General features: G+C 30.9%; 1 protein-coding gene across 1 annotated transcript in view; it reads left to right on the top strand.

Moving 5' to 3' along the window:
• LOC118192006 (uncharacterized) overlaps window positions 1-18,736 on the top strand; it is a 31,094-nt gene extending 12,358 nt beyond the window's left edge. The window contains exons 3-7 of the mRNA XM_035362880.2: window positions 3,613-3,769; window positions 7,175-7,501; window positions 11,773-11,867; window positions 12,004-12,058; window positions 17,701-18,736. Coding sequence (XP_035218771.1) covers window positions 3,613-3,769; window positions 7,175-7,501; window positions 11,773-11,867; window positions 12,004-12,058; window positions 17,701-17,828 — 762 coding nt within the window. The 3' untranslated portion in view covers window positions 17,829-18,736. The remainder of the gene's footprint in view (window positions 1-3,612; window positions 3,770-7,174; window positions 7,502-11,772; window positions 11,868-12,003; window positions 12,059-17,700) is intronic.
• Window positions 18,737-19,131: the final 395 nt, after the last annotated feature.

Genomic DNA, 19,131 nt, shown 5'->3' with positions numbered 1-19,131 from the left:
GAGACTTGGCTAATAGCGTATTTTATCTGTCTTTATGGTTCAAGGTACTGTTCTATTCATAAATAATAATAAAAAGAAGCATTTTGTAACAAGCAACTTTTATGTGAAAAACAAATATCTGTATTGTTAATATTTAAAATTTTACAATCGGTGGCTATTGTTCAATAAAATGCTAGTTAAAGAGAAATCATGTAAATGCACATATACTTAAACATTCATGAGTTGGCTGTTACCCACATGTATACTAAAAATGGAACCAAAAACAGAATTTTGAATCTGGAACTGTGGATTAATGGAAGTTATCTTTTGAAAAATGAAAATTAAGTGAAATGTATACAAATTTATATACATAATTTTATAAACACCCAATACACATTTGCGTTTTATTTGTATAATAATTAGCTTCACCAGTGGTTAAGACTGCTGAATAATGGGAGTTCGACCCAGCCAAACAGGCTGCTTTCGTAGTTGGTTTCATGTAGAACATGAATGTTTGTTTCTGCATTGTTGGTTGCCATGTACTTAAAGCCAGTTTTCCTGGGTAAGTTCTCCACAAAGAGATTCCTCCCTTTAGGTAGAAAGCCCTGATGTGCTTTGTTATATTCAAATAACCTAACCTCCTTGTATAATAATAAATAAATGTAAATAATCAAATTTCATATATGTAGTATGTGAATGAGATGCATAAAAATGAATGAAACGCATTTTTTTATTAACTTGAACTGCATAGAAAATATTTGCTATCGGCTATAAATAGAATACTGTTTTTTCATTGTTTTATTTTAGCAAAAATATCACTTTGAAAGCATGAAAATTGAAAGTGTTCTGTAGAATCTGTGTCATATATTTAAGAATGAATTTCTGACTTTTGAATTAGAAAGAAAGAACCTTCTGATATCCTCATTAAATATTGAAACTGGCAAGGGGTGCCAAGATTTTAAAATAAATTGTTTAATTATGTACTCAAACTAATGATTTATTTGTATCTGAAATTGTGAGGTTTTTCAGTTTTGGAGTTTTGAGTTCATAACACTTTCAACAATTATCTTTTAAAAGGGTGTTATGAAATCAGAATAGTATTCTAATGATAATAAACAACTTTTTTTTTATTTCATTTTATATATATATATATTTTATATATTTGTAAGATTTTCTCTTTTGGCTTTTTGGTCACCCTCTTTTTTCTTCCTTTTCCCTTTTCTCCGATTTCTCAACTGAGATTTCCCACATGTGGAACTTTATGTCAATGTGCCTGTGCCTTTATTTCAGGAATTGGCAAAGTTGTAAGCAATAGTTTGTATATCATAGATATGTAGTTGTAATCATAACAATTTTGTATACGTATAAAAATAGAACTATGCTGGTATTGCAGTTTTCTGTATTCTATAATATGCTAAGATTATAAATAAATAGTTTAAAAGTTAAAAGCGCAACCTTATTATTTTATAATTTCAGCTTAATGAGGAAGCGCTATTAATGAGGATATCAGAAGGTATTCAAACACATAGGAAATTTAATTTTTAAATTATTACTTTATACATATTATTAAATATCAGAAGTCAAAAAACAAAAATCAGCGTTATATTTACAAAATTTTCACAGGACTAGTTTCGATGGTTTTACCGAACCACCATCCTCAGCTGCAAAACCGCAAATGAAAAAGACAGGAAATAATGATTAGATAAGATAAGAAAGCCTGGACGAGAATAAGCAAGTGGTGCCATCTGTTGGTGAAACCAGAACTAAAACATAATTTCTTTAAAGGCCGAAGGCAAATTTGGATTGGAATTAGGATCGTTAACTAGAACAGAAAGATTTTTATGAATGTGAAATGCCTCTAGAAAATCCAGTTCTCCAATGGAAGAAGTTTTTTGAATAATTTTGGCAGCAGAAAAATTGAAAGTGTGATTTTCGGACCAACAATGGGTTCCATACTCAAGGACCCCATTCCGGATATGAATTCCTGGGGTATTTACAGGATTCCTTGCCAGTGTGGTTTAATTTACATTGGCCAAACTAAGAGAGCCTTAAAATTTCTCATCAAGGAACATGAGGCATATGTTAGAAAAAAGGGAACACAGAAGTCTTCTGTTGCTCAACATTGTTGGTCCGAAAATCACACTTTCAATTTTTCTGCTGCCAAAATTATTCAAAATACTTCTTCCATTGGAGAACTGGATTTTCTAGAGGCATTTCACATTCATAAAAATCTCTGTTCTAGTTAACGATCCTAATTCCAATCCAAGTTTGCCTTCGGCCTTTAAAGAAATTATGTTTTAGTTCTGGTTTCACCAACAGATGGCACCACTTGCTTATTCTTGTCCAGGCTTTCTTATCTTATCTAATCATTATTTCTTATCTTGTTCATTTGCGGTTTTGCAGCTGAGGATGGTGGTTCGGTAAAACCATCGAAACTAGTCCTGTGAAATTTTGTAAATATAACGCTGATTTTTGTTGTTTGACTTCTGAATTAGTATTTATTGGGCATGTTGTTGTGTCTTAATTATTACTTTCTGTTTATAATTTGTCACTATATTATATGACTATTAATCTTAATCTATCCAAATTAGAGAAATTTCCTCCATATTCTGTGTGCGTTTGAATGGGCTACCTGCATAAACTATTATTTTATCCTGGTGTGCAACATAAATATAGATCAGTTTCTCACAGAAAATCCTCTTTAAGATCATGACATCAAGTAGGAAAATAGCACTGTTATGCTTAGCAATACTCAAACAATCGAAATATGTTTACTGCATAATAATAATCGTTATTTGTGGCCAAGTGAAGTCACAGCTTATTCTGAGTTTTATATATTAAGGCTGTATTTATTTACCTATAGATCATGAAATTTTCCTAAAGCACCTTAATTTAGTGCCAGTTATAGATAAGCATGATGTGCAATATCTGTGCTTTTTTTAAGTGTAAACCTGATTGATTCTCAATAAGCCACATTTTGTTTCTGTAAAGGAGGATTTAAATTAACTATTATTACTATACTTTTCTCCAGAATTAAAAAAAAAAAATGATTAAAATTTGGAATGCATCTTTTACGGAATAGCCAGCGGTGAATCATTTTTAAAACTATGGGATCCTGCCATCAGTAAAAGTGTGTATTTAATGGGCATGATATCATCAGCTGAATATGGTTGACGAAACAGTAACAGATTGAAAAGCTACCTAATAATAGAGTTAGTACTCATAGTATTTGAAACAGTGCTTTCTTTAAAATAGGAGTGCCTAACAGTGCAGTAGAAATCGACAAAAGCATTTTTACGAAGCTCGGAAAGTGCATTGAATGCTTAATTGCTTATTAAATAAAGAAGCATGAATTCCTTCAGAATTCTGCAGGAGCAATTAGCCAGATCTCTGCCAACTTTCTTGTTCTGAATGGCCAACTTTCAGAATTGACGGGTTAATATGTATGTACTTTATTTTTCATCAGGAATGTTGTAAGCAAAACCATTTTTGAAGAGAAAATAAAAGCATGTAAAAAACTTGATTCTCATATGTAACCCATTCTTAAAAATATGTTTGCATGTATTTCAGTATATGACTGATATCTTTTGTTCAATGTATTGTTATGCAGTTTTGATGATTTCTGATTTTTAGGCCTGGAATCATAGAAAGAAACGTCGATATGGAGGACCTGTTGATTACTCTAGAGCAGTGCAAGGCTTCAAAGGAGCTTTGAAAAGTTCTGCATATTTTAAGTGTTTGGATGTCAACAAAGGGCTATATCAGTTTGCTAACACAGACGAAATTCGAAGTATGTCTTTTATGTTTTTGCACTGAGTTTTGTAATTCAATTCATAATTACAGAAAGATTAATTTTTTAATGTAAAACATTTTGGATTCTTATGACCTTTGAGTTAAAAAAAAAATGATTAAAATGGTAATAATCCAAAGCAAAAAGCAAATGTTAGTTTTTATCCCCCCCCACACCCTCCGATGTTACATCATTATAGCAATCCTTCCACTGGGCTCTTCTTTACATCTGAATTCAAAATTATTTTATTTCCATTTTCTCATAATAGCAATTTGCATATGAGTTTTAAGTTTAATCTGACATTTTTTTCAGTTAGAGCATTTTCATGCTTGCATAGCAAGTATGCATCTTATCAAGTTAAAAAATTTTCTGTTTTTTCTGCCATTGGATGGAACAAAGGCAGAATGATTTTTGAATCTATTTTTTGGATTCTGAAGCAGTTTGATGAATCATCTTTTTGTATGAAAGAGAAAAATCATCTTCAGCCTTTTTTTTAAGCCAAAAAAAAAAAAAAAAAAAAAAAAAAAAAGATCTCTTTTTAAAAGTGATATCGTCTTTGTGCTAAAATTCCTTCGCATTTACATTTAGAAATTTAGTAAGATGGCTAAATGAATTTGATATTTTTTCAGTTATTTGGAAAATTAAGTTATAGTAAGTAATAGAATTTGGGAAATTAAGTTATAGTAAGTAATAGAATTTGGAAAATTAAGTTATATAAGTAGCTTTGAATGGTGTAGAAATGAACACTTAATTCCTTGGTGTTTGATGCAAATATTTAGTTTTGTGGAGCATAAAGTATTATCATTAATAAGTTTCATATTTATTTGGTTTCTACTTCAGCAAATATATGCAGTGCAAGAAGTAAAAAAGCGTAAAGAAACAGTACTGAGATACTTTACTTTGCATTTTCACATTTCATTAAAACTGTTTACAAACGATGACATTCAGGTCATGTAAAATCTCTAAATATAGATTTTATTTTTTATTTGTACCATTCTTAACTACTATTTTTGGCATTTGAAATTGTATTGATTTTTTGCTCTTTCACTTAACGAACTACCATTTGGAAAGTTATTTTTTCCCTTGGTGGAAGTTTGTTTGTGTAGGTAATCATCTGTTTCTTGTAAAACCTAAAACACAACAATTCCTCTGTTTTGATAAGTGCCGATATATCCATGAAGTACCAGATTTTACTTTTATGTGGAACAGGAAGACAGTACAGATTTCAAATTAAAACTGCCAAATCGCTTTACCTCGGTCAAATCCAAGAGAAAGCATGGATTTTGTAAGAGTATAGGTATCTGAGCAGCGTGAGGGCCCTTAAAATGCTGGTGAATCTAGTTATCGTGAGTGGTTTGGTGGTAGGGGGGAATGAAATGGGAGGCATGCAGATCATCTGCCTTCTTAGGTGGCTGCAGGCCATGAAGCACAGGTTTCTTGGGCTGGAGCCCTACGCGGGCTAACATGTGATAGTGTAAACAATTCCTTATAGGGTGAAAAAAAAGATAGCAAATTATTAGTAATAAAGGCTATACAGAATAAGGCAGGCCAAATTTAATGACCCAGCAGATCTGCCCCTTGGGTGTTGTATATCAAAATTGGGGTGGGGTTAGATAGCTTGTGTGGTGGGTTTATATCTATGTAATTAATGGTGAAATTCTGGTGTCCTGCCCACGTCTACCTTTTTGTTTTTCCCTTTAAAGTCTCCTAATTTTTAAATTATATTTTTTTGCTTGAATTTTATAGTCCCTATCAGAATCAAAAGAAATACATTTGCACATTTTAAAATATTCATGAGTGCATTCCATGTATACAGGGAAAGCACTTGTATGAAAATTATCAAATACTCAGAGATGCGACTTTGAATAAGAAGTATAATTCTTAACCAAGCATGCTTTGGCTGCTAAAATTAAAATAAATAAATTAGTAAAATTTTAAATGATAATAATTGTAAAACCGATAGTAAAAAAATCTCAAGTCCAGAAGTGTAATTGTTCTATACTACAGAAAAATTTATAATCAGTATTTTGTCTTTTAGTAGTATTTTGCATTTTGCAAGTAGTATTTTGTCTGATAATGAAGAATTAGCAGTCAAAACAGTTTGAAAAAATGTATCATATTATAACTGATCACAACATTTTACTGATTGTACTGTTTTTGCCATTATTTCTGAAGTATCTTTCAGTTCATCTTATGTATGATAGTTAAAAAAAATGGTACATGAGGTTAATGTTATACTGTCTTTAACCTCATGTACCATTTTTTTTAACTATCATACATAAGATGAATTGAAACATACTTAAGAAATAATGATACTTAAAAGTGATACTTATCACTTTAATGGTTAATGATAGTTGTTCCAATTTAAAATAAGAATCCAGTAACATAGGCATTGAAACTATTGCAGTTTTTTAAGCTTCAATTCTTATCCGTAAAAATATGTAAAGTTTAAATTTTAATACAGGCTGACTATGAAGAAAGTTCCAATGAGTAAGTGTCATTCCGTATCTGTGAAAGATCTTGTACAAGAAAATCTTGTGCATAATAAAAGTCAATGCTTAAAAATGACATCATATGACATTGATAATTTTCATGTCCATTCTCCCTCCTTCCAGAAAAAAATGTCTCTTTGGTGTCATATCAATTGAATTTTACTCATTACAAAACATGACATTTTAGCATTTCTGCTAATGGTAATTTTAAACTAGAGCTTCTAAAAGTTATTTCTCAGAAATTTCCCTCTGAAAATTTAACATTGTATCTATTCTTAGCATTAATTTACTTAGCTGCTGTAACTATTAGTTAATGATAATTCAAGTCATTTTGATTGTATCAGGAAGGTTTTTATTTTAGTATTCTTGTTGTTTGTTTGACTGTTTAGAAAAATGTTTTTCTTAATTACACCTTTATCATATTAGGTTTGTATACAAATATATTTTTACTAAAAAAAGTTTTGCAATGTCAGAATTGCCATTTGAAGACTTATTTTTATTTTTTATCCATTTCTTTTACTTGTTTTTTTAACTTGGTACTTAGAGTCTACAATCAGCTATTCAGGAGATATATTTAGATGTGAAATGCTTTTATAACAACAGATATTTAAGGGCAAAACCCTTGTGTTAAGCATTTAATTGAAAGATTTCATTGCAATAGAAAATTTATAATTATTTTAATAAAATGTTTCTTTATTAAGCTTAATTGTTATGCTTCCATTTGTAAGATATCAATAAAAATAAGCTTAGAAAATTGTTATGCTTCCCATATGCATACTAATTTTTATGTGTATGCTATCAAGTTCAGTTGTAACTGTTATATACAAGTTAAGGAAACTGATAGAGAATTGTATTTTCTTTTTCATTCTTTTTGCATTTCTTTAACAATGACAGTTTGTTATTTTCTCCTCAGATACTCATGAGCAGAAAAGAAACAGGAAGAATTCAAATGCATCTAGTTTATCAGAACGAAGTTCTATAATATCTGTGGATTCAGGTAATGAAAGTATTAATTCTCCTCAAAATAAATCTCCTTTAAGAGAAAATGTTGATTCTCATGCTGATTGTGAAGCTGTTAAACCATCAAATGATCCATGTGAAGATACAGATACATACATGGGATTAGATTTTGAGAATTTACAGTTTGATGAAGACATGGGTGATAATTATGAAAAAGATTTTAATGAACTTTTTGATACGCCTGCTGTGAAAATGCTTCTTAACTCTAAATCAGAAGCAGGTAATATTTTTTAGCACTTGACTATTTTATTTTACTTTATATTTATAGTAATTCTAGCAAGAAATCAGAGTTTTATTTATAAAGTAGTATTAAAAAATAACCAGACTAACTGGAACTACAGCTCTTTTGAAAATTCAAAAAATCTAGATTATTGGCCTTTTTGCTATAGGTATTAATGAAAAGCAAGTAAAACAATGTTATTTTTTCCTTTATTTTATATTATTTCTACAAATATTATTATAATTATTTCGACAAATATTTCTATACCATTAAAAATGCTTATGTTAAAAAATATTTTATTTTATGTGCAAACTATTTATATAAATATTAAAAACAGCAAAACAACATATCTTTAGAATTTCTGATACACAGTCTCGCATGCTGGAGATGAAAGTGTTTTTCTGTATGGTGTTGCCATTTCTCATTTTGAAATCATTGAGTTTGTTAATCAAAAGTTCGTTCAAGTTTTACAAAATTTGAAATAGATAACAAAACCTATTCAAAATTCGGGCTCACATGTATAGTTGGAGAACTACGTTATTCAAAATTGGATGGCTCTAGGTACCGTTGTTTTTTCTCAATCCGAGAAATATTCATGCAGATTCTTCATTATTTACATGATTTAAATATAATACATGGTGATAATATTTAGTGGCAACAGTTTGAAAAGTGAACCAATGCAGAAAGGGAAATGACGCAAAATGCCATTTTCAGACTAATAGCCCTTTGAGTCTAATGCCCCTTTCGGCTAAAAATAAGCTGATTTACACCGAAAAGCTCATATAGCATTTATGCTGGATATTGTATGATAAAAAATTCCTTGCATAAAGAGAGAATTAAAGACAAGGAGATTCAAGAAATAATTTACATTTGATTATTGGGAATGATAAAAATTTTGTTTTGAAGTACTCTGCAATACACTCGCAGTACACTCTGCAATCCAAGATACATCATATTATTTTTCAGCATAATAATTCAGCTTCTATAAAGAATTATCTGAACATTCAGTTAAATGTATGATTCTTTAATGATAGAGCCATTCACCATAGTCATTGAGCCATCATAGAATGGCTGTTTGTACCTTTTATCATTGGAAAATTGTTGTGCATCCAGATAATAACTCCTGGTAATTTCTTAGACTATCACTCTGTGACTTTGTGTATAATTATTTTGCCAGTAGCACCACCAATAAAGGCCTACACTATTCAAATTATTGATGCCATTCAAATATGGCTGAAGGTCACAATACTGTGTTTGCTGTGTACATCTTATACTTTAATGCAGAATCTTAGTACATTTGGAATCTTTTACTGGTAAAGTAATTTTTCCTGCACTTCATCTTCTGAGTGAATTTTCAATTTTCATTTCATATAATTTCATTTTGTTTTGATGCCTCTATTAATAATAATGCCCCTCTTAGTGTTATTTCAATAAAATTTTTTCAAGACACAGATCTGAGGTTTGTTTTCTGCATAATTTATTGTTGTTGTGCAGCTTCGTTAAGCCATCGTGACAGTTATAACTTATTTTTTGAATCCTCTGTGCAACATCAGGAACTATTTTTGATCAGTTTCTCTGAAAAGGAAAACTTTTTATGGCTCAGCAATGATACAGAATTAGCAAAAAAATAGTAGTCCTGTACAATACATAATTCATTTTCTATTAATTTTCATAAGTTACGCATCTTTTCTATGCTATTAATGCTACAAATTTATTTAAAGTAATTTAATATCTACATAAAAGAATATAGACTTTATTATCTTTTCATTTAATTTAGATCAATGAAGAAATTAAAAATATTTCAAAAAGTTAGCAATGAAGTAATTTATGTGGTCTAAAGGAGGGACAAACAATCTAGAAAATTTGAGTCTGGATCATTGGAGATCTGCTGTATTAAATTTTGCCTGCCTGAATAGTATAGTTATAAATGGTGCTGGTTACTGAAAAAATGGGTCTGAGTTTGAATTCTGAAGAAGGCATAAATGTTTGTACTTGTATAGTGCCAGTGCGGCAAGGAGACATTTAAAATACTGTTCAGCTGAAACTTCCCTTGAGTAGTTTGATGCTAGGGGGAAATGAGTGGAAGATCTTTGGAGTGACCCTTAATTGTGCATTGTTTAAAGTGTTTCATATGAGGGAAAGGAGGCTTACATAAAAGGCATCCCCACACATTTTAGCTTGATCTGTTGAATACATTTAAGAAAAGTTGTTACTTAAATGGTCTTTATATCATACTTTAAGGTAAGGCTAAGTGTATATATTTTCTTAACATAAAAAAAAAAAAAAAAACTTTCAAGAAAGTGTATATGAATCAAATTCCATATTTTTAGCTTAAAAATCATGGATTAGCTTATTATGAAAAGGCTGATTGAAAAGTTTTGGAAACTGCCTCTATTTCTCTTTCCCAATATTAAATGTGGCAAAAATATGCTGGATTTTGTGAAGGTTATACATTGGCATGTTTGAGTCAGTAGCTAGATCAGGCATGTCTTTCAGTATTTAGTCTCAGCAAGTGGAAATACAGAATATATCATCTCATGGCAAATGAAGAAGACTCTTTAAGATGGTATGCATAGTCACAATTGGATTTCCTAAAAAGTATGAGAAAAACCATAAAGAAACTCTTGAAATGTTATAGCATGCATATATATATATATATATTATAAAGCATTTAGCAGTGCTTCAGTATTTCAACAACATAGGCAGTTCAAGGTGGTAACATGAAAATGATGGATAAAACATGTTCTTGCATATTATCCACTCTAGTTAGTGACGTCTGTTTTCCACATGCACAAGCAAAGGGTAGAAAATGACTGTTGTGTTGTTACATAGAAAGCAGTTCTGTAGAGCTATGAAGAAGAAGAGACTAGATTTTCTCAAGAAACAATAGTTTTGCACCAGGGTAATGCCCAGCTGTATGTTGCTGCTATGGCATTGGCAGCATTGTCTGAAATCATTTTGTCAACATTAGAATACTCAGCAATAAGAGACCTGTGGTTTCTGAACATTCGGGGGGGGGCAATATTGAAAGGGCAGTTATGAGGGAAAATATTCTGATTAGATGAGGAGGTGAGAAATGCCATGTCTGCAGTAATAAAGAGGATGTCACGAAACAGTCTATTTCATGTTTTGTGGAAATATACATATAAAATGAATCATATATAAAATGTGAAAATGTAATTTATTGTAAGGGATTTTATTTATTTATTTGTCAAATGCCAGTTACATTGTAAGCCATTAAACTCCTTGCTTGCCAATAGAACTGAAATCTGCCAGAAAATTTTTTAAAAAAATTAAAAAATAATAAATAAATAAATAAATAAATAAAAAATTGTAAGGGATTCAAATTTGAAAAAGAGATACAAACGAGTAAACTTATCTCATTCTATAGGAAATAATAAGTTCCAAAATTATTTGACTCTATAGTTTAAACAATTTCCTGCGTACATAAAATTGGTAAAATTGCAAAAAAAAAAAAAGAATCTGAAAGCTTTCAGATTTTACATTATACACAAAGGGGCTTTTTTTAACGTTTTATGTGTTACCTTTATTTATTAAACATCATGTTCTTTGCACTTAAACCATAAAATTCAGGTTAATAGCAATAGCCCAAAATAATTTTAAAATGGGCATGTCTTTAGAATTTCTGATACAGTCTCACGCAGAACATAATTCCCCCCGTACATTGTTGAAAAGCCATTTTTTATGTCCTTAAGCCAATGCTCATTTTGAAATCGTTGAGTTTGTTAATAAAAATTCGTTGAAGTTTTACAAAGTATGAAATTGATAATAAGCCAAATTCTAAATATGGGCATTCCAAATGCCCATATTTGGGTGGAAACGTTCGTTATTATTCAAAATTTAATGGCTCTATGTACCACTGTTTTATCACAATGCGAGAAACATTCATACATTTATGCAGATTCTTCATTATTTAATTTTTTAAATATAATAGAGGGCTCTAATATTTGGTGGCAACAATTTGAAAAGTGAATTAACACAAAATGCCAAAATGAAATTAATAGTCCTTCTGGCCAAATTTGGACTAAAAAGAGGACATTTTAAAAATTGGTTTACTTTCAGACCAATATGGTATTTGAGAAAAAGTCTTCTTTTTGCAGTTAAAATTAAAGTAGAATAAATTTTATCCCCTATCCAATGTCTTAATTAAAAACATCTTGTTTAGAAATTAATAACTTTTTTCCCTAAAAAAGATACTCATGTTTGTATAATTTTACATTTTATTTACATAGTTTATAATTCTCTTTCAGATGAAATGAGAACACAGCATCTGTTAAATGTTTGGAAATATGTGGAAATATATCACGTATCTGGTGATCTTTACACATTTGTTTTTGAGCGTGTGGTAGGTTCCTTTCATTCTAAAAATTCATTCACTTGCATTCTAAAAATTAATTATAATTATAATATTCTTTAAGTAAAGCATCATTTTTTAATTGACCTGCTTGTAAAATCAACTTACTTCAAATTGTTCATTTTAGAGTGACTGTGCTGTTCACTTAACCGAAGAGCAGCTGCACCATTCGTTTCATGAAAGTGAGAATTTTCAGCTTTTCTCTTTTTAGTTCATGTAGAATTTTTTGCTTATTCTGTTATTCTAACTAAAAGTTTTATGAACAGAATATTATCAAAAATAATTCATCAATGTATTGAATTAATGCTTTATTTGTTTACTCATCCTTGCTGTTTATTAATTTTATTATTTGAAAATCAGTTATAAATTATGCAGTGTATACCATTTCTGAGGGAAGGTTTAAACAATATAATAGATTAAAATGTGTATAAGAATAGATGCACTAATACAAATGCATTCTATATTTTAAAGAAGTTAATTACAACTAATACTTCAACTATTATTATTTTTATTTATGTAATGTGCATTGTTAGCTAAACATGCACCATTGTACAAAAGCAAATTTTCTGATTTTGCTGTAATTCAGGAAAAATTAAACTGGGAAACGTGAAATTCATAATGTAAAGGCACAGCATAATACTTAAAGGGCAAAAAATATATAGTTGCATACAGTATGGAAAAAAGAGAAAAAATACTTTATTTACAGAATTTCGTTGGTAAAATAACTGTCTGGCCAAGAGGTAGAACAACAGGCCAGAAATCCTTATTAAGGGATATGACTTTCCCTAACTGCAATGGCTGCATGCATCGTCTTTCGATACTCAACACCAGATTATCTAACAGTTTGGGGTAAGAGTTCTCATTCTTCAAGGAGAATTTGTTTTAGTTGTCTGGTATTCTTCAGAGGGTAAGATTGTGGCACCTGACATCTCCCTAATATCCCTACAGTGGGATTTAAATTGGGAGCACATTGGTTAATCCATTCTGTGGACATCTTCACTTTCTAGGTGAATAACTGTGCACTCCTCTTCTACTCCTGTTGTTGCTAAGATGCTGCTTCTCTGCTCTCTTCCTATTGCAGCAATATCAAACATGTAAATTTCTTGAATAAGGATAATTAGAGTGTCAAGTGAATTGTGGCTGCAAACATCAATTGATATAAAGATGAATATTATATATGCATCGACTGCCAATTTTGCTCTTTCATTATTGCATTATTGTAATGGAAAAGACATAACAAGTATTAATGTTGTAGAAAAATTGATTGCATAGGTACATAAAAATATTGTTGGCAGAGAGAAGCAAACTTAGATGTAATGATGGCATAGATTCATAGAAAGTATAGAATGTAGAATATTGAATCCCTAATCACAGGATGGGCAAATTATAGCCCCGGGAAGTTTCTGTTACATGTACGTGGCAACACACTAGTTGCTGGTCGAACTGAAGTGAAGTAATTGTCGGTTGATGTTGGTTTGGAATAAATAATGTGCTATGTGAGCATGTTGTAATGAACTTAATTATAGATCAAGAATTATTAATGTGATTATAACATGACGTAGTATTACAACTAATTGCCAGGCAATCTCTTTGGTGGTTTTTCCTCTCAGCAGACGCAAGATGGAATTTTGTCGCCCACCACAAGGCCTAAGTTTTGACGGCAGTGTGGCCAAAAACTGGTGCAGATTCAAGCAGCTGTTCCAGATTTTTCAGGAAGTGCTTCAAAAGATTCAGATGTGAAAGTTGCTTTATTTTTATATGCCTCTGGTGAGGAAGCAGTTGAAGTGTTCAACACGCTCAATCTTTCAACAGGAGATCAGGGCAACTATGAAAAAGTGCTTGAAAGGTTTGAAGCTTTCACAACGCTTAGAACAAATGTCGTGGTGGAGAGATTTTTATTCAATAAGAGAAAACAAGAAGAAGTTGAACTTTTTGATTGTTTCTTGACTGACCTGAAGAAACTTGTAAAATCTTGTGAATTTGGTGAACAGAGTGACTCTGTCGTATGTGATCGCATTGGTAGATTGGCACCATCAAGTGTTATCTCTTTCTCGAACAATCCAATGTAAGTGAATTAGTCCTCTTAGAAAAAACTTAATCTTAACTTAATTATCTTAACTTAAAACTTAGTCTGTTTGCTAGACATCTAGCTAAGAATGAATCCCATTTCCCGAGGTTAAATTCAGTACCCTCAGTAAATGAAGAGAAGCTTAAGAATTATGAAGATGGCTTTAAAAAACTGCATTTTGAGTTCGAATGCAGATTTCAGTGACATTTAAACAGAACTTGATATTTTTACCGTGGCTTTCAACGTAAGTTTTGAAAAAGTGAGGTCATATTTGCAGCTTGAATTAATTGATTTGCGATCTAACAATCATCTCAAGCAGTTGTTTTTCAAGCAGTGTTCAGTCAAGTTCAGTTTCAAGCAGTGCAGTCAAGCAGTGTTCAAGGGCAGTTCACTGCCCTTGAACAAAAGTCTTGGTCTAGAACGGAGAATGCAGTTAACCGTCATAAAAACACCCTTGCAGTTAAATTCGAAAAACTTCTTTTACAGTCTTCCAGTTCAAGTAGTTCAAAAAAATCTTCCCATTGTAAACATCAAGCCAATAGTTAATATTTCTAATGTTAGTCTTTCAGAAGATCAAGAGAGAATTCTAAAATATAATTTTAACTTCTCACAAACCTGTAAACCCCCGATTCCAAAGATTTTGGCTCCTATCGAAAAAGCTTTCAAGTTCAGTAAAGTTTCAGATTCACAGAAAGAAATGATTAGGCATCTTATCACTTATAATGTGAAATTCAATAATAAACCTTTGAAACCAAATCTAACTGCGAGAGAAAGAGCTACAATGCGCAAAATTCATTCTAACCCGGATATTATCATTTCAAAGGCCGACAAAGGTGGCCAGATAGTCGTCATGGATAAGAACACTTACATCGATGGTGTCACTAAACTCTTAAACGAAGGACCATATAATCCGATCCCTAAAGATCCTTCACCTTCGGACTTGTCCAAAATAAAAACTGCGATCAAATCTTCTCAAATCATTTCAAGCAACTTAAAACATTCGCTTATCCCATCCGTTGCGAATTGTGCCAGATTTTATGCTCTTCCCAAAATTTAAAAAAGTGGTATTCCTTTCCGCCCTATTGTATCAAATTTAGGTACTGCCTCGTATCCATTAGCTAAATATTTAGTTTCTAGATTTTCCACTCAATTAGACAATAACATTTACACCATAAAAAATTCAATAGAGTTTGTAAAAAAGGTTAAGAACATTTCTCCTTGTAATTTACTCATGGTTTCTTTTGATGTAAAATCATTATTCACCAATGTCCCAGTGGAGGGTGCATTAAGATGTCTAGAAACCAGACTTCGCGAATTTCATTTCTCTTGCATCGAAATTGATGAGCTAATTTCTCTCACTCAACTCTGTTTGAAACAAACACATTTTGTTTTCCAAAATAAATATTACAAGCAAACTGAGGGATTAGCCATGGGAAGCCCCCTCAGTCCCATCCTGGCTGATATCTACATGCATATTATGAATCAAAATTGTTTGAAACTTTAAACTTCCCGGCATGGTTCCGCTACGTAGACGATACTTTTACCCTGTTTGAAGGTAATAAAGATGATTTAAATAAAGTTCTTTCAACAATGAATTCTATTGATCCTGCTATTCAGTTCACTTTTGAACTTGAGACTTGCAATTCTCTTCCGTTTCTCGACATTCTGATCACACGTAACACATCCAACTGCAGTACTACAGTTTACCGTAAACCTTCAATGGTTTGCCTTCCACCACACTTTAAATCATGTCATCCGACTAAACAAAAGTTAGCCTCATTTTATTCCTATGTTTTCCATGCTCTTCAAGTTTGCTCCTCCAAATTAGCCCTTGATGAAGAACTAAATTATTTAAAAGCAATAGCTATTGACAGGGGCTTTTCACCCAACATTTTTAATCAAGCAGTTAAAAAATTCTCATCTCAACACACTAAAAGCCACACTCTTATTTTAGGAGATTATAAAAATTCTGTTGTCATTCCCTTCTTTCTATCAATTAGCTATAAAGTTGCACATATTTTGCAAAAATTTAACTTTCAGGTTGTTTATTCTCCCATCAATAAAATTCCGACTTCTATACTCAAGGACCTGATTCCGGATATGAATTCCTGGGGTATTTATAGGATTCCTTGCCAGTGTGGTTTAATTTACATTGGCCAAACTAAGAGAGCCTTAAAATTTCGCATCAAAGAACATGAAGCATATGTTAGAAAAAAGGAAACACAGAAGTCTTCTGTTACTCAACATTGTTGGTCCGAAAATCACACTTTCAATTTTTCTGCTGCCAAAATTATTCAAAAAACATCTTCCATTGGAGAACTGGATTTTCTAGAGGCATTTCACATTCATAAAAATCTTTCTGTTCTAGTTAACGATCCTAATTCCAATCCAAATTTGCCTTCGGCTTTTAAAGAAATTATGTTTTAGTTCTGGTTTCACCAACAGATGGTGCCACTTGCTTATTCTTGTCCAGGCTTTCTTATCTTATCTAATCATTATTTCCTATCTTGTTCATTTGCGGTTTTGCAGCTGAAGATGGTGGTTCGGTAAAACCATCGAAATCTAGTCCTGTGAAAATTTTGTAAATATAACGCTGATTTTTGTTGTTTGACTTCTGAATTATAGAAAAGATGTTTAGATCTTCATTAAATACCTTAACTTGAATTTTAAGGAAACTATAATCAAAATTCTAAACTTTATTAGCTGTCACAAAGTTTTAAAAGATATGCATCACTAATTTTATGAAGAATTAAATGAACTATTACAAGAGAGTCATGTAATCATCGATTTTGAAAATGTTATTTTCTGTGGTATGAACTAAGCCATCATTGCATCACAAAAGTTTAAACATAAGTTAGTTAAGTTATAAAGTTCCTACCTAGAATTTACAGCTAAGCGTATGGAACCTTGAGAACTGGTAAGCAAATAATCGCTTTAGCTCAGAGAACAGAAACTCAAGAAGAGTTAATTACCCTTTATTGCTGAAAATAAAGCTTACAGATGGCCCTTTCTCAGGATATACAGAACAGCCTCCACTTGGGCTTTAACTCAAGAATACTAAGAACTAAACTAATGCTTAACTAAAAAGATATAGCCAAAGCTATCAAAATTCTACAGGAGTTGGCTCCTTAAATACTAAATAAATGGTGAAACTATCAAGGGCCTGAAATACGGCCGAGCATAGTAATAGCTTGGAGAAAGTGAAGCTAAAAGGTGAATCACGCTAGTTAGAATCTCTGACTCTCTAACAAAGTCAGTGGAACTTCGGCTTTAAGTACTGATCTTCCTTCATTTGCATTTAACTTCGATTCTGAAAACACATTCTAATAGGAAATTGTAAGCTGAAATTAGGAGCGACAGGAAAGTGGCTTTAACTAAAAAATAACTCTTGACAACTTAGCCTTACAAAATATTTTTTTAATAAAATTCATTGGTAACAGAGATAATTCACAAAATTCTACAGATGTACATTTTTATAAAATTACTGCGGAAAAGTTCATTTTGATAAATAGAATTGGCTGAAAAATTAATTTTAATTTTCATTTATTAGTGATAATTATCTGTAGACTGTATGCCAGCACAGTTGTTAATTTGCTGTTCAAGAATATTCTTAACGATTCCTTTATCTGCTTTAAAGAATACTGAAAAAAATTGAGTAATTTTTAGTATTTTAAAATTACAATAAATGATTTTTATTTTCATTACCTATACATATTATTTTATATTTTTAATTTGCTAACTTTATTTTCTTCCTAGATTCGCATATCCTTTATATGGATGGCCGAAGCTTAAAATTGTTCCATCAAGGCACACGTTTGAACTCATATATTAAGAAGGATACTTTTTTCCTCTATGTAAAATTTAAGTTGCCAAGTAGTATATAGCATTGGCAACTTAAATCCAAACACTGCCAGATCTTAACTAAAAATCAAATAACTGGTTATTATAAAATGGCCCATGTTATTTTCCATGCATCTCTTGAAAGGGTAAATCAGAAGATTTAGCCCATTGATGTTGAGAAATCAGGAGAAGGGGGAAATTAAAATGGCAATTATGATATATATTATATATATATATATATATATTTGCTGTAAAATTACATCCTAATACATAGGATAAATATAAAATGTGAGTTAAAATTCATTAATTAAATATTATTATATATAATGATATATTAGTTAAATTATAATATCAGTTGTAATAATATTAATTAAATTATAATATATTAATTAAATATCAAAAATACTATTTAATATAATTTATTGTTCTAAAAGTATTAAGTGCAATAAATTTTTGGAATAATTTTGTGTAAAAATCAATTTTTAAATTCTTATTTAATTTCATAACTTTAATAATACCTTAGAATGCAAGCCATTCCCATCTCAGATTTTTGTTTTGATGTTAATTAAGATGGAACTTTTTGTTCATTTGGAAATAATATATGTGTTCTGACAGTTATGATGTGTTAATGACCCCTGCATTTATTGCGTCGAAGATTTTCCCTGAAAGTACTTTTAAATAGGGTAAAACCTGAGGTATTGTTTAGAACTATTTTGTAGGTTAAACATGTATCTGCAGACAAAAGTATCTGCTAAGATTTTCAATAGGTAAAAAATTCCTTGAATCTTAAATTAACATATTTATTGCAGTTTATACCTGTGGATAACAAGTAAAATGAAAATGCCAATTATTCAGCAGGATCAGTTAATTTTTCAGTTTGAGAGTTAGAGGTCCTCGGACTACCACCAGAACTTCCTCAAAACTTTAAAATTAGCGCTAGGTTAAGTGATATCTCAGTCACCTATGGTATTATGGAAGTACTGGCTTAGTTCCTGCTTGAAACGAAAAACCTGGTGAATATTTGGTACTTATTATATCCAAATTAATATGTCAAGCTACTAAAAGAAACTGCAGAATTATTGCTTAATGCAAAGAATAAAAATAAATATTTAAAATGCTTCAGAATTTATGATAAAATTGATAGTATATTTAAAGCATAAATTAATGAGAAAAATGTAATAATCACCATTTCATCATGCCTGATGTGTAATGCAATATTTAGTGTTTGTTTACCTTGGGTGATCTTCGGCTATGGGGTGTTCATGCAAGATCTTCTTTTGATGTAGATGCCATTGTTGGATGGCTGCATGTTTTATTTATAATAATTTGTTGACTTTTCAAGGGAAA

This window comes from Stegodyphus dumicola, chromosome 2, assembly GCF_044657685.1.
Source record: "Stegodyphus dumicola isolate Sdum_Otavi_A_Nest chromosome 2, ASM4465768v1".
Classification (NCBI taxonomy): Eukaryota; Metazoa; Arthropoda; class Arachnida; order Araneae; family Eresidae; genus Stegodyphus; species Stegodyphus dumicola.
This window is presented reverse-complemented; position numbering and strand designations above follow the sequence as displayed.